The sequence below is a fragment of the Chlorella variabilis genome, assembly GCF_000147415.1.
Source record: "Chlorella variabilis unplaced genomic scaffold CHLNCscaffold_19, whole genome shotgun sequence".
Lineage (NCBI taxonomy): Eukaryota > Viridiplantae > Chlorophyta > Trebouxiophyceae > Chlorellales > Chlorellaceae > Chlorella > Chlorella variabilis.
The window spans coordinates 88453-111063 of record NW_005435069.1 but is presented as its reverse complement, the minus strand read 5'-3'; the positions used below and the strand labels follow the sequence as shown (position 1 = coordinate 111063).

Sequence of the window (22611 nt, the reverse complement as noted above, 5' to 3'; positions counted from 1 at the left end):
CTGGCAGCTGGTAGGCTGCTGGGAACTGGGAAGGGGGAGGGATGGGAGGGGTGCCGCGGGATTGAGGCGGGGAGGGAAGCAGGGGCGGGGTCCTGCACACGCGGGCATCCACTATCCACTGATGTACTTGCCCCTGCCCTGCCCCGGACCCCTCCCCGCCAACACACACACAACACACGCACACACACACAAGACAGCACACACACACGCACACCCTATGCCGCTGCCCGGCCCTGCCCTGCAGGCCGCTAGAGCGCGAGCGCATCACCGCCGCCGGCGGCCGCGTCACGCGCCTGGCCACCGACCGGCTGGGCAACCCTGCGGGCCCCTTCCGCGTCTTTGTGCCCAACTGCTGGTCGCCCGGCCTCGCCCTCAGTCGCGCGTTTGGCGACACACGTGCGCCCCGCCCAGCCCGCCGCTGCCAGGCACCCGCTCCGCGCCTGCCGCCCGGCCGCCGCTGCCGGGGCCGCACGCAGCCCTTCGCGCGGCCGCCGCTGCCGGCTGCCTCCTGGCCCTGCGGGCAGGGCCGCAGCTGCTCGCCTATGCTGCTCCCTGGCTGCTCCTGCTCACCCTGCCCTCCCCTGCCCCCGCCCACTGCCCCCCTCCTCGCCTTCCCTCTCCCGCCACAGTGGCCGCGTCTGTGGGCGTCACCGCCCAGCCTGAGCTCACTGTTCTGCCGCTGCCCGCGCCGCCCGACCCAGTCGCGCCCGCCGCCCTCGCCGCCGCCGCCGGCATCTCCAACGGTACCGCCGCCAGCTACTGCTCGGCGGACGGCGGTACCATGGCGGTACCTGCCCCCGGCGAGCGCCACGTGCTCATCGTGGCCTCAGACGGGCTGTGGGAGTGGATCAGCAACGCGACGGCCGTGGGCATCGCGTCAGGCGCCGCCAGCGGTGCGCAGGCCTGCCCTCGCCGCGCCGCACCTCCCGCCTCTTGCGCGCTGCGCTGTGCCTCCCGCGCTGCACCTCCCTGCCTGTGTGATGGCGCGGTTCCCGGGGCCCGCGCTCCTCCTGCCGGCCTGACCCGTAGCGTTGTGCCCGGCCCCTGCCCCGCCCACAGCTGAGGACGCCGCGCACGCGCTGGTGGAAGCTGCCCAGAAGCAGTGGGCGATACGGTACCGCGGTCGCAATTGCGACGACATCACCGTGGTGGTTGCCTTCCTGGAGAGGGGCGCTTAGAGCCCCTGGCAGCTGTACCGCACCTCCGCTGTGCATCCACAGAGCACATAGATGCGGGCCGCTTTCACCCGCCGCTTTCACCCGCCGCCCACAGCCAGGCCAGCACGCAACATGATCCATCGATCGAGAGCAGCTGTCGAGCCACCCCCAGCGCGAAACATACGCTGCCACCCCCAGCTGGTGCAACGAACCACCGGCCGAGCTGCGGGCGCAGCCCCGCCCGCCTTCCTAATTTTGACCTTCTGATGCCGTTCATCGGTGACCGCTGCAACACCCGCCGCCCGGCCGTTCTTTTTTTGACCTGTGTTTGTTTCACTCTTGTACCACCACCGCCGCCTGCCGCAGCAGCAGCGCCCCATTTTTCGCAGCAGGCCCGCCTGTGCCGTGCACCGCCGCTGGATCCCCAGCCCGACTCTGCCCTCGCCTTTCTATTCTTCTCTGCGTTGGTTTGGCGCCCGACCGTCCTCCCATTTTTAAAGGCCGCCTTTCACTTTCCCGTTGCCACGCCTGCCGCACCGTCCAGCCTGCGGCGCGGTTTTTAGCCGCCATATGCCTGCCGCCGCGGCTCGTTGCCAGGGCCGCATACCCCTCCCCGCCCGCGGCCTCCTCCCACCTTGCCCCCTCCCCCGTCCCTGTGCACTGTATTTTTCGAGCGATGTGCTCCCCTTCAGATGCCGCTGCAGAGCGCCCGCACGTGCAGCCCGCGCGACCGTCGCCCGCCTGCATCCACATCATTTTTGACCAGCCAGCCTCCCTCTGTCTACCCCCTGCCCCGGGCCGCTCCCGCCCCGCTCCTGATGCTGCCTTGTCCCACGTTTCCTTTGAAGTTTGAGAGTGCAGTCCCTTCCCACCCCGCCCACTGTGCCATTCCCTCTGCCCACCCCTCCCTACACGCCATCAGCGTGCCGGTCTGCCGCGCCTCTATTTTCGTCAGCCGGCCTGCCAGCGTGGGGTGGCAGCATGCCATGCCCATGTCCAAGCCACAGCTTCTTTCTGGAGAGTGCCGGGCGGTTGTGTCCACCACCCCCTCTCTCCTCTTTCATTCCCTCCCCCCCTGCGCAATGCCGCAGCAACCCATGCCGCCACTCTACTGCAGCCGATCCTCTTCGAATTCCCCCTAGCTTAGCTGCCATCCATGCCATTCATCCTTTCATCCTGCCAACCCGCACTTTGCACCACTTGATTACTGCCAGATCACTCCCGCCCCAACGCCCTGCCCCCGCCGCTGTAATCGCATCACGCCGCCTGGCTGCGGCAGCCACCAGGCCTCTGGCTGCCATGCATGCTTGCCAGGAGGGTATGCGGGAGTCCCCATCCTATGGATGCCCGGCACGCATCCATTGGGGGCGTCTGCGCCCAGCCACCTGCTGGGCAAACCGTGTCGAGATCAAGAGGTGCCGCCGTTTCCTTGCAAGCTTTGAGCTTTTGCTCCGGTTTACAGCGCCCCAGGCCCGCATCCCTCGTGTGCAGGAGATCGCTGCGTTCACGTGGTCCCTTTGTGAGGGAAGGTGGTATTTAAAGGTGGGAGGTGGTAGCGGAGGGGCGGTGTGAGGAGGGAGGGCGTCCTAGGCCTGAAAAAAAAAGTATTAAGCTATCGGTTGGAAGGCCGGTGCATTCATGGGGGGCTGCTGTGGTCATGCTGAGATTAGGAAAGAAGGCGAAGACAGAAAGATGGGGTTGGGACTGATAGGTACGCGGATACGGTGGGTGTGAAGACTCGGAGGATTGGAGGCCGGTGGGAAGAGAGGAACGGAGTAAACGCAGGGGGAGGGAATGGTGTGGTGCTGCTCAGTATTGGAAGACGCTGCATCCCTTGCCAAGGGGAGCTCTGCTCATGAGAAGAAGTGAAGAGGATTGGCGGACAGCGGGAACAGAGGAACGGCAGAAACGGAGGGGGAGGGGCTTGGTGTGGTGCCGCTGGAGGGAAATCGCATTGTGTGACGCTTGACGCTTCACCTCTTGTCAAGGGGAGCCCTGCTGATGAGTGGAAATAGCCTAGGTGGCGAGCGCACTGGCCGGGCCCTGCAAGCCACCCAGCTGCTGGTCGGTAGGGCTCGCGCGAGCCGCTGCGCAGGCGCCGTCGCCATCGCCGCAGCGGCAATCCTGCACAGCTGGCGCGTCCTCCGAGCCGCCCTGCTGCTGCTGCTCCACCGCAGGCGCGGCGCTGGGCTCGGCAGGCGCGGCAGCGGCCGCTCCAGCCGGCGGGCTGGCATTGGGTGGTGAGGGGTCCTCATCCGTGGGCGTACCTGCGGCGGTGCCGTCGCCAGCACAGCCTTCGCCCTTGCCGGCAGGGATTGCGCCGCTGGAGGCTGCGCCTGCGCCTGCCGGCACCGGGCCTGCCTCGGCTGGAACGAGGGCGGCAGGCTCGGCAGCAGGCTGCTCGTCAGGCACCTCCACTTCAGTGCCGCCCTCTGCCGAATGCCCTGCCATGCCTGCCGCTGCCGCGGGAGCTGCCAGGGTGCTGGAGCTGCCGCCGCCTGCAGCAGGGCCGGGCTGCGCGGCAGGCCCAAACAGGTGCGCTCCTAGTGCCATCAGCCGCCGGTACCGTGCCTGCGAGCGATGGGGGAACAAGGAGCGGCGGGCCAGTTTGGGCATGGTGCCGCCAGCCTGGTGCCTGTTCCATTGCAAGCTGCCTAGCCTGCTGGGAGTAGTAGCCATGGCAGCGCACAGGGCAGGCGTGGAGTGTGGTGGCTGTGATTGTGTGTGGTGATGGCGTGTGGTGGTGGCGTGCAGTGCTGGTGTGCTGTGGTGTGTGCTCACCTGGCGAGCGGTAGCAGCAAGCTCCACAAGTTCCAGACTGCTGCGCGCCTCGGCGGCGGCAGCAGCCAGGTCGCCACCGTTCCTGGCAAAAGCGGCCACCGCGCCGCCACCGCCGGCTCCAGGTGCCGCTGCCGTCACCGCCGCCGCGTCGGCGTCTTGCTCGCTGCCGCCCTCGGCCGCCGAGCGCTGCTGGGCCTGCGCCTGCTCCCGCTCCAGGGCTGCGGCCGCCTCGGCTGCCCGCACGGTAGCGGCAGCCAGCTCCTGCAGAGGAAGCGGCAGAGGCAGAGGTGGGGTGGGCAGGCAGGCAGGTGGGCAGGCATCCCGCAAAGAGAGGGTGGGTGTGCTGTTGATCCCAGGGGCACCAATCTCCGGAACAGAGATCATGAACCGTCCATCTTAGACTAAGTGAGGCGCCAGGTCAGCATGTGTGCATGCCCACCTGGCGTGCCCGCGCCAGCTCAGCGGCGGCGCGCTCTGCGGCCTCGGCCGCCGCCGCCGCCTGCCCACGCCGCTCCTGCAGCGCCTGCCAGGCCCCCAGCACCGCCTGCTCATGCTGCAGCTGCTCCAGAGTCACGGCGGCTGTGGCTGCAGCCAGGCCGGAGGGCAGCGGCGGCAGCGGCTGCGAGGCCTGCTGCTGCTCCTGGTGCTGGTGCTGGTGCTGGTGCTGGTGCTGCTGGTGCGCGGCCAGCGGCAGCGGGAGCGGCTGCTGCTGCGGCATGGTGGGGACAGGCATGGACAGTGGCGCGCCCAGGCCGCCCGGGGAAGGCCCCCGCTCGGGGTGGAGCAGAGCCTTGGAGGCGGTGGCGATGGCGGTGATGGAAGGGGCGGCGCTGGCGACGGCCCACTCCCGTGCAAACATGTCTGCCGCTGGCGCCCCACCCCCCGCCTCGCCAGGCGCGGCCGGCAGCCAGCTGGGGCCGCCACCGCCCGGGCCCGCATCTGCCGCCGCCACCGCTGCGTCGGCCGCCTGCAGGCTGAGCGGGCCGCTGCTGCGCAGCGCGCTGCCCGGCGGCGGCGCGTCCCAGAGCAGCGGCGAGGCGGCGCCGAGGCGGCCGCCGGCCAGCGCGCCGCCGCCCGCGGCCGCCGCCGCCGCGCTGGGGCTGCTGCCGCAGGCGCTGAGCAGGCGCTGCAGCTCTGCAGCCTCCTCAGCAAGCTCCTGCTGCTCCACGTCAGCGTCCGGCAGCTGCTGACGTGGCGCCACCACAGCGACCTCCAGCTCCAGCCCCGGCCCGGGCCCGGGCCCCTCCAGCCCGCCGCCCAGCCGCTGCCGCTTGCCTTCCTGGCTGGCGTCGCCGCTGCCGCCGGTGCTGAAGGGCGCGGCGGCCGCCGGGCCGGCCTGCGCCGCGGGCGCGGGAGAGGATCGCTTGCGGGGGGTGGCAGCGGGGGTGTCGCCGTGCTCAGGGGGGCTGTCCTGGAGCAGGGAGGACACCTTGATCTGCCTGCCATGCTGCGCGTGGCGGGGCGTCCCCTGCTGCGCCTGCTGCGCCTGCTGCGCCTGCTTGCCGCGCTCCCGCGGCGCCTGCTGCGCCTTGCCGCCGGCGTGGCCGCCGCCGCCTCCCTGGGCCCACGCCTGCTGCGACGCGCGGGGCGTGGCGGCCGGTGGCGGCTCTGGCAGCGGCCCCAGCTCCGACTCCTGCCACAGCTTCCGAAATGCGGCCTCCATGCGGGCGGCCATGCCGCTGCAGGGGCGCATGGCGACGCAGGGAGGCGCGTCGGCAGGCAGCAAGCGGGTGTGGAGGCGGGGAAGCGAGCCCTCCACGCACACAACCACACCAAGCACACAACCACGCCACAGCAGCACCGTCAGCCCACTCCCACTGGGCCCAGGCCCAGGCACAGGCGCGCACCAGATGCGGCTGCCCGCGGCGTTGTATTTGCGGCAGTTGGCCCACGTCAGCGCCACGTCGGCCGCCACCTCATCGGCGCCCCGGTACCCCGACGCCGCCCACCCGTCCCGCAGCCCTGCGGCGGCGGCGGCGGCAGCGGCAGCGGCAGGCACATTAGCGTGCTTGTACGCCGTGTGCCCGGCAGCATTCCTCCCATCCCTTCCGCGAAGAGAGCAGAGGCAGAAGCAGGCCCGGCCCGGCTGCGCTCTGCACTGCCTCTGCCCTGCACCCCACCTGAGGTCAGGCGGTCCCGGATGGTACCCAGGTCCATGGGGCGTCGGATGACCTGGCGGTACTCTGGGATACCCAGCCCCTCGGCATCCACCTGCGGCGGCGGGGCCAGCCAGCCGACACAGGGCGCAGCACAGGATCAGCGGGGACTTGGGAGGATAGGCTGGAGGGCCGGCATCCGGCTGCCATCGAGAGGGGATTCCCAAGTGGAGTGCCAAAGAGCACAGCGGCACGCTGCGCAGCGGTGTGGCAGGCCTGCCACAGCCGGCAAGCTCTCCAACACAGCAGGGCACGGCCCCGGCAGGCAGGCAGCCAGCAGGCCCTCACCGGCTCTGAGAAGGGCTCGGCATCATCCAGCTGCAGCAGCCGCAGCACAACCAGCAGGCAGCGGTGGAGCGGGTGTGGGTGCCTGCATGGGGTGCATGCCGAAGGCGCAACAAGCGCAGCGGCATGAGGACAGGCCCCGGCGTGGCTGCGGCTCGATGAGCGGCGTCAGCATTGCATCGAGCAGCGAACAGAGCAATGGAAGGAAGCGCAAGCTGCAAGCCGCAGCAGAACGAAACGCAGCGCACCCCAGCTGGCCGTCGCTGCCGCCGCCAGGCTGCGCCGCCGCGGGGGGGAGCTGCACGCTGGGCTGAGGCTGCTGCTGCTGCTGCTGCTGCTGCTGCTGGCCGTGCCCTGGCACCGGCAGCGGCAGCTCGCCCGCCCGGAAGCTGCCTGCAGCCGAGGCCAGCAAGTCGCGGCTGCCCTCCTGCACAAGCCCAGCGAGCAGCGCTTCCCCTTGCTGCTGCTGCTGCTGCTGCATGTGCCGGTGCAGCAGCATGTCACCGAGCATGGCGGCCATCCCGCCGGCCCCGTGCGCCTGCGGTGCCGTGCCGTCCATGGGGCCGCCCTGGGGCACCAGTCCCCCTCCCGGCGCCTGCTGCTGCTGCTGCTGCTGCTGCTCCTGCTCCTGCTCCTGCTGCTGCTGGCGCCGCTGCTGCAGCACCATAATCATCTTGTGTTTCAGCTGGGCCAGCCTCGCCCGCTGCCGCTCGTGCTCCTCATCCTCCGGCGCGGGGCCTTGCCCCGGCGGCGCCTGCCCCTGCAGCATGGCCGCCAGCTGCGCCGCCTGCGGTTGCTGGGCGGGCGGCAGCCCCGGGGACCTCCGCGACGGCTTGGGCGGCATCTGGCCCTGCATCATGGCCGCCAGCACGGCCGCCTGCTGCTCGGCCAGGCTGGAGGGCCGCCCAGCGGCGCCGTCTGCCTGCTGGTGGTGGTGCAGCAGCTGCTGCTGGCGCTGGGGGTGCTGCTGGTGCTGGGCCGCAGGCAACGAGATGGGGGAAAAGCCGGGGAGCGGTGAGGCAGTGTCAAAGCCGTGTGTGCCGCCTGGCTGGCCGCCCAGCCCTCCCAGCAGGTCCGCCTGGGGCCGCAGCAGCGCCTGGCGCCGCTGCTCGCGAGCCGAGGCCACTTGCTGCTGGTGCTGGTGCTGGTGCTGCTGCTGCTGCTGCTGCAGGGCAGCCAGCTGCTCGTAGGTGCCCTGCATGCCGCCCAGGTGCTGCGGCTGCGGCGTGTGGCCGCGCAGCAGCTGCTGGGGCGTGGGCTGCATGGGGGGGGAGAGGGGGCCCGAGGGGGGCAGCTCCAGAGAGCCCCACATCTGCTGATGCCGCTGCTGCTGCTGCTGTTGGTGGTGGGGGTGCAGCTGCTGCTGGTGCTGCTGCTGCATGAGCTGCGCAGCGTCCAGCTGCTGCAGCCCTGCCGACCAAGCCTGCAACAGCTGCTGCTGCTGCTGCTGCGCCTGCGCCTGCTGCTGCGCCTGCTGCTGCGGCGGCTCCCAGCGGCCGTTGGCGGGCCCGGCCGGCGGCGCCGGCGGCGCGGCCTCCAGGCCGAAGCGCCGCCACAAGGCATCTACCTGCGGCGCGAGCTGCTCGCAGGCGCAGAAGGCCTCGCTGCCAGGCGGGTGAGCGGCGCGGCACTGCGCCCAGATGCCCAGGATGTCGGCATGCACCTCGCCAGGGCTGCCGTAGGCTCCTGCCATCAGCCGGTTGAGGATGGCGGCAAAGCACATGGGCGGCGGCTGCACTGGGGGGGAGGGGCAGGGAGCGCGGCGGGAGAGCGTGGATGGGCAGGCGTGCTGGAGCGGCGGGATCAGCAGCCGGCAGGCGGCCTGCGACAGCCCTCGTGGCAATGTGCCAGTGCACATGCGAAGGCACGCGATCCCAAAGCCAGGAGTGCCGTGACAGGCACTTGCGGGCAAGGGGCACTTACCGAGCCGCCGCCGGGGGCTGGCTTGGGGCTGTTGAAGTGCGCCTTGGCTATGTCATGCTGGATCACCTCCAGGATCACCTGCGAAGCACCCAGCAGAGCAGCGGCAGCTGGTGGGCGGCAGGGCACAAGAAATGGGGACAGGAAGGAGCGGCAGCAGCGCGGCAGCACCCCCAGCCCCCCGCCTCGCCTGGTTGACGCGGTGCGTCCAGTGCCGCTGCTGCTGCGCGTCGCCCCCCATGGTTCAGGGCACGCAGGAAGCTTGTCAGGACCTTCGAAAGCGCCCCGCCGCCGCCGTTTGCAGCAGGCTACGGCCGTCCACGGACTTGCATGAAGATCTGGGCTGTCGGAGGCGCTCGAGGGCTGCCTGGGTAGCTGCCCAATTGCGCTCGGGAGAGGCGCTCTCGGTACCGCACGGGGTGATGTGCTGGGCCGCTGCCGATGCAGGAGATGCGCATGCAATCTTGGTGGAAGCAGCCTGGGGCTGCAGAGCTTAAGCTGGACTGTGCCCCTTCCACAGCACGCCAGCTCGGCACAGCATGGCCCGCAGGTTGCTACTGGGGCGCCCACTCCCATCGGCGGTCGCTTGCGAACGATCATCGATGCACCAGGGCATGCGGGAGGCGCGGGGCACCCTATTCGCCCCGATCAAGCAGTCAACCGGTTGAGGAGCAGTCTGTGAGGCTTGCCGGCTCGCCGCGTGAGGGGCAGCGACGCCTGCTGTGTGTTCGCCGGCCTGCCGCCGCCGCCTCGCGCTTCCTCCCGTCCGCACCCGCTCCCGCCGACCGCCCCTGCTTCGCCCCTCTGCAGAGCGCCGTCTGGGGCATAGCGCGATGCAGGTGGCGCCACTGGACTCCCTTGCCCACCTGCCGGGTCCGCCGGTCAAGGAGAAGAACCGAGGGGCGGCCGCCATCCATGCGGGCCAGCTCCTGGCCTATGCCGCCGCCTCGGCGGTGGTGGTGGTCGACGTGAGGCGCCCGTCACCCCGGCCTGCTGGCATGCTTGCTTTGATGCCGTGCGCCGCAGGCTCAGCTTGCAAAGAGGTGTGCCGTGCTTGCCGGGCTGCGGTGAAAAGAGCCAAGCCCTGCCGCCGCCGCCGCCGCCTGCAGGCTCAGAGCCTGACCGTGGCGACCACGCTGGCGGGAGCGCACCGGCAGGCGGCCGTGTCGGCACTGGCTTGGTGGGTGCTGCCGCTGCAGCGGTTTCTGGGTGCTGCACGCATGCGCTGCGCGCTTCGCGGGATGCTGTGGGCTTGCGGGGATCGCAACAGCGCATCACGCAGCACTCCCACCTGCGTTGCCGCATGCCCCGCCGGGCAGCGACGGCGGGTGCTGCCGCATGCCTCTGCTCCACCGCCCCCACCCCTGCACGTCCCCTCCTCCCTGTGGCAGGCACCCCGGCAGCGGCCCGCGCGAGGCGCGCGCCGCGGCGCAGCTGCGACTGGCCAGCGGGGACGAGGAGGGGCAGGTGATGGTGTGGAACGTCAACACGGGGGCGGTCATTGCGGCGCTGGAGGATCCCTGGGCCTCCGCCTTTGGCGGCACAGCCGGGGCCAAGCGCCCCGAGAGCCACGGCGGCGGCGGCGGCGGCGGCGGCCGGCCGCCGGTGGTGGGGCTGGCCTGGGCCACCGCCGCGCCCAGCGTGCTGGCCGTCCTGCTGGCGCCCTGCATCCTGCTGCTCTGGGACTACCGTAGTGAGTGCAGGGCAGCTGCTGCGGCGGCGATGGTGGTGTTGGCGGTGCTGTGGACGACGTTGGCTGAGGGCTGAGTGTGGGTGTGCACTAGGGGGTGGGGTGGGGGGGCTGGCAAGCAGGGGCCGGCGAGAGCAAGCAGGTCTCCGGAGCTGCCGCTCTAAAAGGCTCGCCACCATTTCGCTAACACCTGCCGCAGCGGGCGGCGTCGTGTGGCGTAAAGACTTTGGCGGCGGCGAGGCGTTCACCGGGCTGGTGGTGGACCCTCTGGACCGCCGCCGCCTGGTGATGTGCGGCGCCAAGGGCTCCTTTGTGGTGCTGTGGTGAGCGCCTGCGGGGCCCGCGGGGGGCGGGTGCGGCGTGGCGCGGCAGTGCTGCCTGCCGGTCCCTTGCGCACCCTGCCTGTGCCGCTCGGCGCCTAGCGGTCCGCCTGCCGCCCATCCCGGCTGCTCCCTCCTCCCTTCCCACCTGACTGCTCCCCTCCCTTCCACCCCACCTGCTTCCTCCTCCTTTCACCCTGACTCCCACCCGGCAACTGACTGCTCCCTTCCTCTTTCCTCCACCCTGCCCACGCTTTCCTCCCCGCAGCCTGCTCAACCCCGCCTCCGACCGCATCCGGCAGCAGCAGTACCAGGTGGACCTTGGCGGCAGCGGTACCCTGCGCGCCGCCTTCAGCGCCACGCCAGACCTCCTGTTCCTGCTGCTGCAGCGAGAGGTGGGCGCCTGCAGCCCAGGGATCGCCTTCCCTGGACACATCTTGCTGTGCTGCATCGTGTGTGTGCCCTCTGCTCTGCAAATGTTCCTCGGAGCATCGTGGCCCCATCTTGGCCACGAGCCATGCGTCTGCCGCATGCGATGGTACTGCATTTTATCCACCAGTACCATGCAGATCATCGTGTTCGACCTGGAGTACGGCCAGCCTGCGGCTTCCACGCCGCTGCCGGGAAGCCGCCCGCCGCTGGAAGACCTGCTGGGCTGCTACGGGCATGCAGGCGCGGCGGCGGCGGCGCGTGCCGCACCCGCCTGCCTTGCACAGCTGCTTGGCTGCTTGCAGAAGGGCTGCCTGTCCCTAGGTGTTGTTCAGCAGGGCAGGGAAAGTCGTCGAGCCTGGCCGTCGCCGCCGTGGCCCCCGCATGCGACCGCCCCCGCCCCCTGCCTCTCCACCGCCGCCGCCGCGCCGTGCGCTGGCTGCAGCCGCGGGCAAGTCTCTGGGCGAGGGCGGCATCGATGTGCTGTACTGCTCGCACCGCGATGGAAGCGTGAGCGTGTGGCAGCGCCACCCCCGCCTCCTCACCTACGCCTGCCTGGGGGCCAGCAAGCTGGTGCCCGCGACGGCCAAGTTTGGGCCGGGTGAGCGGCAGCCGAGGCGGGGCCTGCCCTGTGGCGCTCCCAGCAGGGCAGGCTGCCTGGCAGGTGGCCGGCGGGCTGCAGGTGGCTGCCATCCTTTCCAGCCAGGCAGAGAAGCCAGCCGCTGTCCCTGCCCCTGATGTTCCGCCGCCGCCGCCTGCTGCCATGCCGCCGCTTGCCCCTCGCTGCAGCGCCCAGCCTGCTGGCGCTGGGAGCGGCACTGTGGCGCGGGCTGGAGGCGCCTGCGGCGCCCGACGCCTCCTCCCTGCTGATCGCCACAGACGGCAGGCGCCATCCGGGCATGGCCCGCCGCCTGTCCTCAGGAGAGGTCCGGGGTGGCGGCAGCGGTACCGCAGAGGGCGGCGACGTGGCCGGGGACGTGCCGACCGGCGGCGGCGGCGAGGCCGGCGGCCGCGGAGCCGCCGAGGGCTCCCGCGGCGCGGCGGTGGTGGCGGCGGTGGAGCAGCAGGCGCAGCAGGAGGCTGCGGGGCACGCCGTGCTGCTCATGGGGGTGGGCAGCGACGGGCGGGTGTGGCAGTGGCAGCTGCCGCTGCTCAGCGGCGAGCTCCCGGACGCCAAGGCCGCCGCCTCTGGCCTGCCGCCTGCACCCAGGCCTGAGCTGCTAGGTGGGGCTGCTGCTGAATCCGCTGGTCCTGCAGCAATGCATCTTGCTAGCTGGGTGCAGAGGCAGCTGGGTGCAGGGGCAGCACCGCACCATGGCAGTCCTCCCTCTGGCCCTTAACCCCCACCAACACAAGCACACAGCGCCGACCCCCTGCCCCCACCCTGCCCCCCAGGCCTGCTGCACACGCTGCCGCACAAGGTCACCAGCTTCTGCGCCTGCCCGGTGCCGGTGGTACTGCCCGGTACCGCCGGCGGCGCCGCCATCGCCGTCGTGGCAGCCGCCACCGCGGCCGGTACCATCGAAGTGGCGGCGGTGCAGCAGGGGGCGCTGCTGCCGCTGCACCTCAGCATCAGCACATCCCTGGCCGCCCACCCCTCCTCCGTGCATGTGAGCCGCCCCAGCCCAGCCAGCCGCATAAGGGGCGTTGCCGGTTTGGCGCAGCCTGACGCTCCTGCTGGCCTCTTGCTGCTGCCGCGCCCGCGGCGTGTTGATGCTCCTGGGTGGCCGCTGCAGCTGCACAGTGCGGCGTCGCACCTGCGCTCTCTCTCCCTCTCCCCCTACACACACACACACACACACACGCACACATGCACATGCACACGCCCTGCCCTGCCCTGCCCTGCCCTGCCCTGCCCTGCAGGGCCTGCGCTGGCTGGGCTCCACCGCCCGCCTCGTGTCCTACAGCACCGAAAAGCTGGGGGACAAAGGGTACCGCAACACGCTGCTGCTGACGGGTGGGTGTGAGGGAGCGTTTGTGTGTGCGGGGACGGGTGGGTGGGTGGGCAGAGGCACGCTCCTGGTGGCGGCGAGCGGCTGGCCGCGGCGGCGCGGTTGGCGGGGCAGGAGGGGATCGGCGGTTGGCGGCTTCCCAGCTGGCCGGTGTGCGTGCCTGCGCGCAGCGGTCGGGTGGCGCAGGCTGGAGCGCCAGGGCTCAGCAAGGGACTCTTCCCACCTCACCACCACCACCACTGCCCTGCTCATTCGCCCCACTCCCACCATCCGTTCATGTCCCATCCACCATTCCCCCACCACCCACGCATCAGCCACCCCCACCCACAATGCCGCAGACGTGCGCAACCGCGTGAGCACGCCCTTCCGCGCAGCAGGCGCGGCAGACGGGGTGCCGCTGGCGGGCCTGCGCGCCTCGCCCTCGGGCCGCTACCTGCTGCTCCTCTTCAGGTGGCACCCGCTCGGCTGCCTGCCCGCCTGCCTGCCCGCCCGCCTGCCTGTCTGCCTGCCCGCCCGCCTGCGTGCCTGCCTGCCCGCCCGCCCGCCAGGCTGGCTGTGTGGTCCCGCTTCCAGCCGCTTGCATGCACGCCGGGCGCTGCTGGCTGCCTCCCCTCACGCTGTCCTGCCCCACTAATACCCCCTAGCTCTCACTCTCAGTCCTCTTAAGCTCTCACCCCTCTGGCCCTCCTTGCTGCCGCAGGGGCGCTCCGTCTGAGATCTGGTCGGTTGGCGGCGGCGCCCAGCCCGCCCGCCTGCGCCAGGTGGAGCTCCAGTTTGCGGCGGTGGAGTGGCTGCCCCCGCTGCCGGCGGGAGTGACCCACGACATGGGCCCCTTGGCTGCCTCCGCCGCAGCCGCCTCGGCTGCCGCAATCGGCAGCCCCGCGGCCACAGGGGCGGCCTGCAGCGGGGGCAACCCCTGGGCAGCCTCACCCAGGGCGGCGGAGCGGGCGGCCGGCGGGCAAGCGGCGCTGCCGTGCCTGCTCTGCCCCCGTGCCTGCCGCTTGCCCTGCCTAGCTGCTGCCACACCTCGCCGTCGATTGGCCCTCCCCTGTTCTCCTGCTGCCCCTTCCTCTGAGCCCGCCCTCCAATTAGGGTTCAGGGTTGCTGCCTCAGCTCACCTGCACACACCCCCACCTGCCCACCTGCCTCTGACCCCCTGCAGCTACCAGTTCCTGGAAGAAAGCGAGGAGCCGCCCGAGGAGCGGCTGGCCTTCTCCCTGCTCGACGGGCGGGCGGGCGTGCTGGGCATACGCGGGCGCCGCATCAGCGACACCCGGCCGCGCCGACCCGCCTGGCAGGCGCTGGCCTCGGGAGGTGGGTGGGGCTTGGAGGCGGGGAGGCACGGTCCCGTGAATTCAGGGCGGGCTGGGGTGTTTTGGCAGTACCAAAAAGCGCTACATGGGCGACACGGCAGGGAGCATCAACGCGGTGTTGGGGCTAGTGATGGCTAGTAAAATGGGCTAAGGCGGCACCGGGCCCTTGCAAACTGTATTTGCAAGGGGCCCACCTGCGCCCCACTTACACCTGCTCGCATCATGGCATGCCGCTGCCAGCCCCTGTGATCCTGCCCCGCGGCCCTATGGCTTTGCCCTGCTGTTGCTTCCCCGCACCTGCCCCAAGCCCTGCAACCGCCAGTCCTCCCCGTCCCCGCACCTGGCCCACCTTGCAGACTTCCGGGCGGTGGCCATCGGCTCCTGGGGCCAGTCTGTGCTGCTGGGGGATGCAGAGGGCACGCTGGCGCACTGGGACACAGGTGGGGCTGGCCGGCAGCTGCGGTGCTGCTGCGGTACTGCTGCGGCACTTCTGTCCCTGAGGGCCCGCCACCAGGCCGTGCAGCTGCCGGCGGGGCGGCGGGTGTGCCTCTCCATCTCCCGTTCCCAGCCGCCCGGCCATCAGGGTGCTGCTGCCCCCCCTGCCTCCCCCACTTCCTGCTGTCACTGCTTCCAGCGGTGCTTTGGCTCCCGCCCAATCGCAGCTCGACTTGCGTGGTGGTTGTGTGAGCTTCCAGTCTGCCTTCAGCAAGAACATGCTCTGTATACAGAACAGACATAAGGCGACACCCTCTCCTGCCCTCCCTCCCGCCGCCCCCTGCAGTGACCGGCAAGTGCTCGGTCATGGAGACGGGCTACGGCCGGATCCACCGCATCTGCACCTCTGCCCCGCCCGCAGAGGCCCTCTACCCCCGCCTCCCCGGCACCGCGGCAGGTACGGCGGCCGGCTGCTGTGGTCTCTGCCCCCCGTCGTGTCTGTCCACACATAAGGATCAAGTGCATGCTACGGGCCCACTCTACGCGCCCTCGGGCTCGGGGCCCGTGCCGCCTTCCCCCATACCCCCGCCCCGGCCAGCTGCACACGCACATCTGGCACGCATACGCCACCCACCCGCCGCTACACGCCCCATGCTCCTCCCACGCAGTGCAAGCCCGCGTGGCCCTGCTGTTTGCCAGCGGCCTGTTTGCCGCATACGACCTGGATCTGTCTGGAGAGCTATGGGCCACGCACACCACCGCCAGCGCGGCGGCGGCACGCGTGGGGCGCGTGACGGATGTCGGCTGGCTGCCGCTGCCGGGGACCGTGGGTGAGACGAGGGGCGACCGCCGCGTGCGCTGGGCTGGCGGCAGCTGTGCCGACGGTGGCCTTGCTCCAGCTGGTGTGCTGCTTTCGAAAAGACAGAAACGTTGGGGCTTGATCTACCCCGCCGATGGCCGCCAATGGCGTGCCTGACGTACGGCATCCTCGCTCGCCACTCGCCCCTCGATGCCAACACCTCACGCCCCGCACACTGCTGCCGTGCCGCAGGCGGCGGCGCGGTGCTGGCGGCCTCGCTGGCCGACGGCGCCCTCGCGCTGTTTGACACGGTACACAGCATCGACGTGCGGCCCCGCCGCGCCCGCATGCAGCGGTACCGCGCCGCGCTGCACACGCCGCCGCCCCCCGGCGCCGCCGGCGGCGCCTGGGGCCTGGCAGCCGCGGCGCCCGCGGCGGCGCCGCTGCTGCTGCCACGCGCCTGGGCGCTGCTGCTGCGCCTGCTGCTGCAGCGCGAGGTGCCGGAGGTGGCGTTCCGGGAGCTGGGCACGCTGGCCGCTTCCATCGGCCACGGTACTGCATGCGGCGGTGCCGCGGTACCGGGCAGCATGACGGTGGATGCTGAGCTGGCGCTGGAGCGGCTGGAGGCAGATGTGGGTGGCCCCTGCGCCGCCGCCTGCGCGTGCCTGCGCGGCACTGCCAGCCTCCTGCGCTCGTTGTGTGGCGCTGTAGGCGGCTCGAGGCAGCTTGCCTACAGAGCCAGCCTGCCAGGGGCTGCTCTGCTCTGCTCCGCTCTGCTCCGCTCTGCTCCACTCTGCTCTGCTCTGCTCACCTGTTCCCCGCCCACCTGCCGTTCCCCTGCACTCACCCCGCACCCCCCAACACACCCACACCTGCGCACACGCATGCTCCCACACCCCACCCCCGCCCCTCCCCCTTGCACCCAGATCTGGGGCCGCCTGCCCCGCGCCTGCCAGGCGGCCTGGGGGGCCCTCCTGGCGCAGCGCGCGGAGGGCGGCGAGGGCGCGGCGGCGGCGGCGGCAGAGGGTTCCTCTCTGATGCAGCTGGTTGAGAGCTTTGGGGTGGACTCAGGTGGGGGGCAGCCCCTGGGTGTGTGTGCAGCCCTCGGGGCTGGCTTGTTTCCAATTGCTCAAGGTTGTTTGGCCGCCAGGTCAAGAGGGAGGGGCAGCGCGTGCCTGCCGGCATGGCTGCGCGGCACGCCGCACGGGGGCAAGCGGGCGACAGCGCCCCCTGCCACCCTGAACTTCTGCTGCTGCTGCGCCGCCGCCGCCGCCGCTCCCTGCTCCCGCTGCTGCCGCAGACGAGGATGAGGCCGGGGCCGGCGGCGGCGGTAGTACCAGCATGGATGTGGCGGCGGTGGCGGCGGGGCGCGACCAGCGCGGGGCGCGGGAGTCTTTCGAGGGCTCTGCCGTACGGGACGAGGCGGCGGCGGCCGCGCTGGGGCTGACCAGCCGCCAGGGCAGCGCCACGGGGGCGGCGGCCGCGCCGGGCGGCGGCGCGGGCCGCAGGCCTGTGTCCCAGACCTTCAGGAGCATCGGTGGCGCGGTGAAGAGCCAGCTGCGGTCGCTGGCGGCGGGCGGCGGGCGCGGCGCGCAGCCGCTGGTGGCGGCGGTGGCGGGCATCTCCGACGGTGGGACGCCTGGTGGTGCCGCTGCTGCTGCTGTGCTGCTGCTGCTTGAGGCTGGCGGCGGGTGGCTGCTTTCCGCTTCGGAGACGGCGGCTGCTGGTCGGTTGCTGGCGGCGGGTTATGCTGCTTGTGCGCCTTTTACGCTGCTACGCCGGCGGCGGCCGATCGCGGTGCAAGCCTGCCCCCCTTGCTGGCTGCCTGGCGCAGGCTTTGAGTACGGGCAGCAGCGGGCGGGCTTCCAGTCGCTGGTGGCTGTGCTGCACGCGGTAGCCACCGCCCGCGGCCAGCCCGCGGTGCTCTCCCCTGCTGAGCTGGCGGCGTACGGGCGGGCGCTGGGCAGGCGCCAGGTGGCCGCCCGCATGGCGCTGGCTGCTGAGCTGGCGGGGGAGGCGTGCGAGGCGGCCTTCTGGCGCCGCCTGCCAGCGACCCTGCGCTGGTTGGCGGCCGCGTTGGCGCAGCAGCCCACGCCGCGGACCTCCGCCGGCGGCGGCGGCGACGGCGGCGCAGCCGCCGGGCGCCGGCTGTGGGATGAGGGGCTGCAGCTGGCCGAGAGCGGGGAGCGGTCGGGGTGGCACGAGCAGATGAGCCGCAGGGTGTTTGAGGGGTCGGAGGACCTGCAGGTGTGTGTGTGTGTGTAGGGAGGGAAAGGCTGCTGGGCTGGCAGAGGCCGAGGAGCCTGGGCAGGAGCCATGGGCCCCTAGATACAGACTGGGCGAGCCTGCCGCCTTGTAGAGAGTGGGCGAGCCGATTATGCCTGCCGCCGCTGCTGCTGCGGTGGCGGCGGCTGCCGCTGCATGTCGGGCCGCTCATCAGCCCTCGCGCCCCAGCCATGCCCCTACCCGCCCACACACAGTCACCACCAGCACCACACAATCCTTGTACCGCACGCGATCCTTGTACCGCACCTTGGTACCGCAGGAGAAGCGGGTCCTGGAGTACGTGGCGCTGGGCGACTTCCAGACGGCCGTCGGCTTCCTGCTGGCTTCCCCGCCTGACCGTACCACGCGGTACTACCGTGACGCGCTGTGCACGCTGGGCATGGCCTTTGCCTGCGGCCTGCAGCAGACCGCGCTGCTGGCGGGGCCCGGCGGCGCCGGCGGGCTGGGCTCGCCGCGGCAGCCGCCGCCGCCCAGCATGCTGCCGGCGGGGAGCGGCAGCATGATGGCGGGCACGCCAGCTGGCGCCACCTCAGCGGCCGTGGCCAGCACCGTGGAGGAGTCTGCGGCTCGGACGCTGTTTGTGCAGGCAGCCAAGGTCATCACAGCCAACGCGGCGGCGGTGGGGGACACGCTGCTGGGCGTGCCGCTGCTGTGCTCCACAGGTGCGGAGGCGGGCGGGAGCACAGCCCGTTACCACCGCCGGCCGCTGGTGCTGCCGCCGCTGGGGCTGCTGCGGCTGCGACGGCGGCTGTATGTGTGCACAAGGCATCGCTGCTCCTAACCCACCCTGTCCCGCTACCCGAGCGGAGCATGGCGGCACGCCTGCATCTATCATCCATGCCCCCTGCGTGCATGCTGCTGTTCAACACCACCTCTACCTCGTTTTTGGACTGGTCGCCGATGTTTTGCTCGTCGGTACGCCTGTCTGTGCTGGCGTGCAGGCCAGCACGCAGATGCTGCAGCGCTGCTGCAAGACTCGGGCCTGTGGCGCTACGCCGCCACCCTCACCGCCCACGCCCTCAGGCGCGACCCCTGCTGCCTTTGCCGGGCGCGGCGCCTGGCCCGGCCGCTGGCGCAGCGCATGCAGAAGCGGGGCGCTTTCCTCACATGCTTTCCTTCCTGCCCACCCACCCACCGACCCACGCATGCACTCCTGGCCGCGCGTGCGCCTGCCATCCTGTGCAGGGGCTCGGAGCGAGCGGCGGCGGTGGAGCGCTGGGCGGGGCACGTGGCGGCGGCGGAGGGGCGGCCCTGGGCGGCCGCGGGGCTGCTGGTGGCGGCAGGCTCGCTGCAATCCGCCCTCACCCTGCTGCGCCAGGTTAGCCTGCCGGCTGGCGGCTAGCCGTGGGCTGGCGCAGTCGCCGCGCCAATGGCTGGCAGCGCCTGCTGGCACTGCTGCTGCTGCTGCGGCGGCGGCGGCTGCTGCTGGGCGAGGCTGCACGCCTCGTCTCCCCATCGCCTCCCCATCCGCATCCCCTCTTCCTCCCTGTGTCCCTCCCCGCCTGAGCCCCGCAGCACGGCCTGCCCGACGCGGCGGCTGCGCTGGTCAGCGCCTGCAAGGAGGCCGAGCTGCCGCTGCAGCAGCACAGCGTGGCCAGCGGGGAGCTGGCCAACCTGTTTGCGGGGGCGGGACGCGGCGGGCCGCACGCCCAGCCCATGCAGCGCTTTGACGGCGGTGGGTGCGGGCGGCTGCGGCCGCCGCTGGCTCCGCTGCTCTCGCTGTGCTATGCTGCGCTGTGCTGCTGTGTTGAGCGGTGCTATGGTGCGCTGTGCGCTGTGCTGCTCCTCTGCTGTGCTGCTCCTCTGCTCTGCTCTTCTGATCTGCTGCCGCTGTGCTGCTCCCCTGCTGCTGCTCCTCTGCTGTGCTGCTGCTGTGCTGCTCCCCTGCTGCAGCCCCTCTGCTCCTGCTGCTGCCATGCTTTTCAGCTCCTCAGCTGCCTCCCTCACTCCTCTCTGCTGCTCCCTGCCCGCCGCCCCCGCAGCCGGCGCGCGCCTGCCCAGCCCGCCCGCCCCGGGGGAGCGGCCGCCGGCGGCGCCCTCCCTGCAGCGAACCCTCACCGACTACGAGCGCAGCGAGGCGGCCAAGGAGTTCCAGCTGTACGCCTGTGAGCTGCTGCAGCAGCTGTAGCAGCCGCTGCGCCGCCTGAGAGTGTGAGCAGCATGCTGTGGCGGACGGCGGGGTGGGGGCTTGCTAGCGCGTCGGCGGCAGCTGGTGCACCGCAGCTGGCCGATGGAAAAGCTGTGAGCCTGTGGGTGGGCACACAGGGGTCCCCCCCCCTTGTGTGCCCCAGGCGCAGCAGGCGTCGTAAGGATTGCAATCCTGTCCGCGCCCCAGCGGGGGTGCGTGGAGAGCTGCTGCTGCAGCCGCGTGGCGCAGGGCCGCTCGGCTCCTGGTGCAGGCAGGCTGCTTTCAAGGGACCGTACACACAGCCTGGTCTACTTGCAACACACAAACTGGTTCATTTTGCAACAGAAAGAAGGAGAACCGTTATTTATTTGTCTGACAAAGCAGGCATGGGGCCATCAGGCAGCAAAGAAGGACAGGGCACGCTGGACAGCCAGGTCAGGGAGTTGAATGCCGAGCATCGTCTGTGCACGGCCGAGCGCCAGCGCAAAGGTGCGCAGCCGGTGCGCGTCGGCGGGCGCCAGGCGCCGCACCACCTGCCGCGCCTGGGCGGGCGAGTGCGCGAACGCCGCGGGCAGCGCTCGGCCCAGGCTCGGGCAGGGCGACGGCACCTGCGCCCACTGCGCCTCGCTCAGCGGCACCCGGGCGATGACGAAGTCGGCAAACAGCGGATGCGCCGCTGGGCCCGCCGCCGCCAGCGCTGCCAGCTCTTCGGCCTGCGGGCAGTAGCCAAGCAGGCGTCGGGCGACGGCTAGGTGGCGGTGCCGCAGCGCCACCTCCAGCGGCGTCTCCGCGGCGCCCGCCTCATCCCCAAGGTGCCCGCCGCCTCTCAAGGTGGCCGCCTGGGGTGCCGCAGCCAGGAGCAGCTCCGTGACAGCCGCACGCGGCAGCGCGGCCGCCAGGTGCAGCGGCGTGTTGCCGTGCTTGTCGGCCACCAGTGTGGTCGCCGGCGCCGCTCGCACCAGCAGCTGCACTGCTGGTGCGTTGCCGTGCTGCACCGCGCAGTGCAGGGGTGTGTGGCGAGCGCTTTCCTGGGGGGAAGGATGATTCGACACGGCGCAAGGGTCCCCCCAGCCCGCCGCCAGCAGCAGCTGCAGAGCTGCCACGCCGGGGCGCTCTGCCGCCAGGTGCAGCAGCGCCTTGCCGTGCCGTTCCACAGCCGCGGTTGCTGCCACAGCCGGCTGCATCAGCGCTGCGTTCTGGTGCTGTGCCGTGCGCTGCAGCAGCACCAAGCCGTCTTCGCCGGCTGCCGCTGCGGCAGCAGCCACCGCCTCCACTAAAGGGATCAGCGCTGCTGCGTTCCGCCGACGCAGCGCGCGCTGGAGCGGGTTCCAACCATAGTTGTCTGGGGTCATGGCTGAGGCTGGGCGCACCGCCAGCAGTGCCTCCAGTGCCGGCACGTTCTGGCACTCTTCTGCATAGTGAGCCGGCGTGCGGCCGAGCCGGTCCCCTGCCGTCAGTGTTGCCGGCGCCGCCTCCACCAGTGCCTTTACCGCTGCCGCAGTCTGCTCAGCCGGCACTGAAGCTTGGGTCTGCGCCAGGCGATGCAGCGGCATCCAGCCGCAGCCGTCGGTAGCGGTGGCAGCCTGCGGAGCGGCGGCCAGGACCACTGCCACTGCTGCCGCATTGTGCTCCGCCGCCGCTGCATGCAGCGGCGTGCCACCATTGCAGTCGGTCACTGCGCCTAATGCAGGTGCCGCTGCCGCCAGCAGCTGCGCGGTGACAGCTTTCCTTGGCCGTGCCACGAATGGGGAGGGCCCCCGCTTGTCCCCAAGCGCACATGCCGCGTGCAGCAGTGTGTTCCCTTCAGGCAGCTCTGCAGGATGGAAAGGCAGGAGGAAGATACTGGCTTGCTTGCAGCGTTGGCTTGCACTGCTGCCGGCCATACATTGACGGCTGGCCCGTTTGCTGCGCCGACGGCAGGCACCCACCTGCCAGCTGCACGGCACACTCCTGCAGCTGCTCCACCAGCTGGCGGAAGCTGGCATCGCGCGCCGCACTGCCACCACCAGTAGCGATGGCCAGGCTGCATGGGGCATGGCAGGGGCAGGGGGGCACATGTGACACCTCACAGAGACCAGCAGGCAGGCATGCAATATGGCGGCGGGCTGCTCACTTGGGCGGCCCGTAGGGGCTGCGCAGCTGCAGCGCCTCCACCGGCTGCCCCGCATTCACAGCTTCCTTGACTGCGCACATCGCGAGTGGGCGGGCAGCACGGCAGCAGTTGAGTGGCCAGCTTTGGCAAGACGTCCCACCGGCGGACTAACGCAACGGCTTGGTGGTGGTGGGCGGGAGGGTGCAGACAGGCCCCCAAACAGGCGCCAGCCAGCAGGGCCCACATAACTTACTGTCCAGAACGTCGCGCACGAGGTCGGCATCGGCGGCAGAGCGCAGGCTGTGGACTGCGAAGGGCTCCCCGCTGCTGTGCCCCCACACGACCTGCAGGCGGGGGCGGGGCGGGCACTCGGGTAGGCAGCAGCGTGGCGCAGGGCCCCCGGGTTGGCGGGGGCATCCCATCGTCATTCGGCGTGCCTATTGCACGCACCTGAAAGGTCTGGGGCGCCGGCTCGGAGCCCATTGATCAGGCGGCGGTGGGAAGAGGCCCCCGGGGTGCTTGGACGTGAGTGTGGAGCTTGCCTGGGACTGCAGGAAAGGGGCAGGGAGCTGTTGCGTTTTCTCACGGGCGCCAGGTAGGATGGAGCCCTGGCCTCTGGGCTGGGCTACCTCCCGCTTCTCTCCTGGCGAAGCCTTGTCATCGACATGGCCCCAGCACGAACAATGACCTCCCTTTCAATGGCAGAGCCTCTCTGCTGCCCCTCACCCGCCCCCCGACATTCCGCCCTGGGCCCACACGACGCCCTGCTCACAAATGGAGAGCCATGCGCAAGGAGAAGAGCAAGGTGGGTGCTGTCGGATTGTCAAGGACGGGCACGAGGGCACAGGGCCCCGCCGACCGTCAGGGC

General features: G+C 71.3%; 4 protein-coding genes across 4 annotated transcripts in view; 2 read left to right on the top strand and 2 right to left on the bottom strand.

The window, feature by feature from the left end:
- Positions 1–1178, top strand: part of CHLNCDRAFT_53990 (hypothetical protein) — a gene marked incomplete at both ends in the record, with an annotated part of 3355 nt that extends 2177 nt beyond the window's left edge. Inside the window, 3 exons of the mRNA XM_005845076.1 lie at positions 245–396; positions 630–893; positions 1060–1178. Coding sequence (XP_005845138.1) covers positions 245–396; positions 630–893; positions 1060–1178 — 535 coding nt within the window. The remainder of the gene's footprint in view (positions 1–244; positions 397–629; positions 894–1059) is intronic.
- A 1634-nt stretch (positions 1179–2812) lies between these two features.
- On the bottom strand, positions 2813–8102 carry CHLNCDRAFT_53989 (hypothetical protein; the record flags this gene model as incomplete). Its single annotated transcript, XM_005844970.1, has 8 exons — positions 2813–3006; positions 3425–3728; positions 3939–4199; positions 4378–5617; positions 5786–5900; positions 6059–6149; positions 6383–6464; positions 6628–8102. The coding sequence occupies 8 exons, from the start codon at positions 8100–8102 to the stop codon at positions 2813–2815; spliced, it is 3762 nt and encodes a 1253-aa protein (XP_005845032.1).
- A 736-nt stretch (positions 8103–8838) lies between these two features.
- On the top strand, positions 8839–19651 carry CHLNCDRAFT_53988 (hypothetical protein; the record flags this gene model as incomplete). Its single annotated transcript, XM_005845075.1, has 24 exons — positions 8839–8962; positions 9110–9267; positions 9409–9479; positions 9691–9992; positions 10189–10312; positions 10578–10999; positions 11184–11339; positions 11528–11962; positions 12134–12348; positions 12602–12695; positions 13029–13140; positions 13391–13663; positions 13853–14004; positions 14360–14443; positions 14785–14895; positions 15107–15268; positions 15490–15869; positions 16164–16308; positions 16538–16867; positions 17072–17484; positions 17783–18185; positions 18465–18841; positions 19039–19198; positions 19506–19651. The coding sequence occupies 24 exons, from the start codon at positions 8839–8841 to the stop codon at positions 19649–19651; spliced, it is 5349 nt and encodes a 1782-aa protein (XP_005845137.1).
- A 395-nt stretch (positions 19652–20046) lies between these two features.
- CHLNCDRAFT_137260 (hypothetical protein) lies at positions 20047–22226 on the bottom strand (the record flags this gene model as incomplete). Its single annotated transcript, XM_005844969.1, has 5 exons — positions 20047–21290; positions 21580–21674; positions 21765–21834; positions 21997–22087; positions 22194–22226. 5 exons carry the CDS (start codon positions 22224–22226, stop codon positions 20047–20049), a joined length of 1533 nt encoding a protein of 510 aa, XP_005845031.1.
- Between the last annotated feature and the right edge of the window lie 385 nt (positions 22227–22611).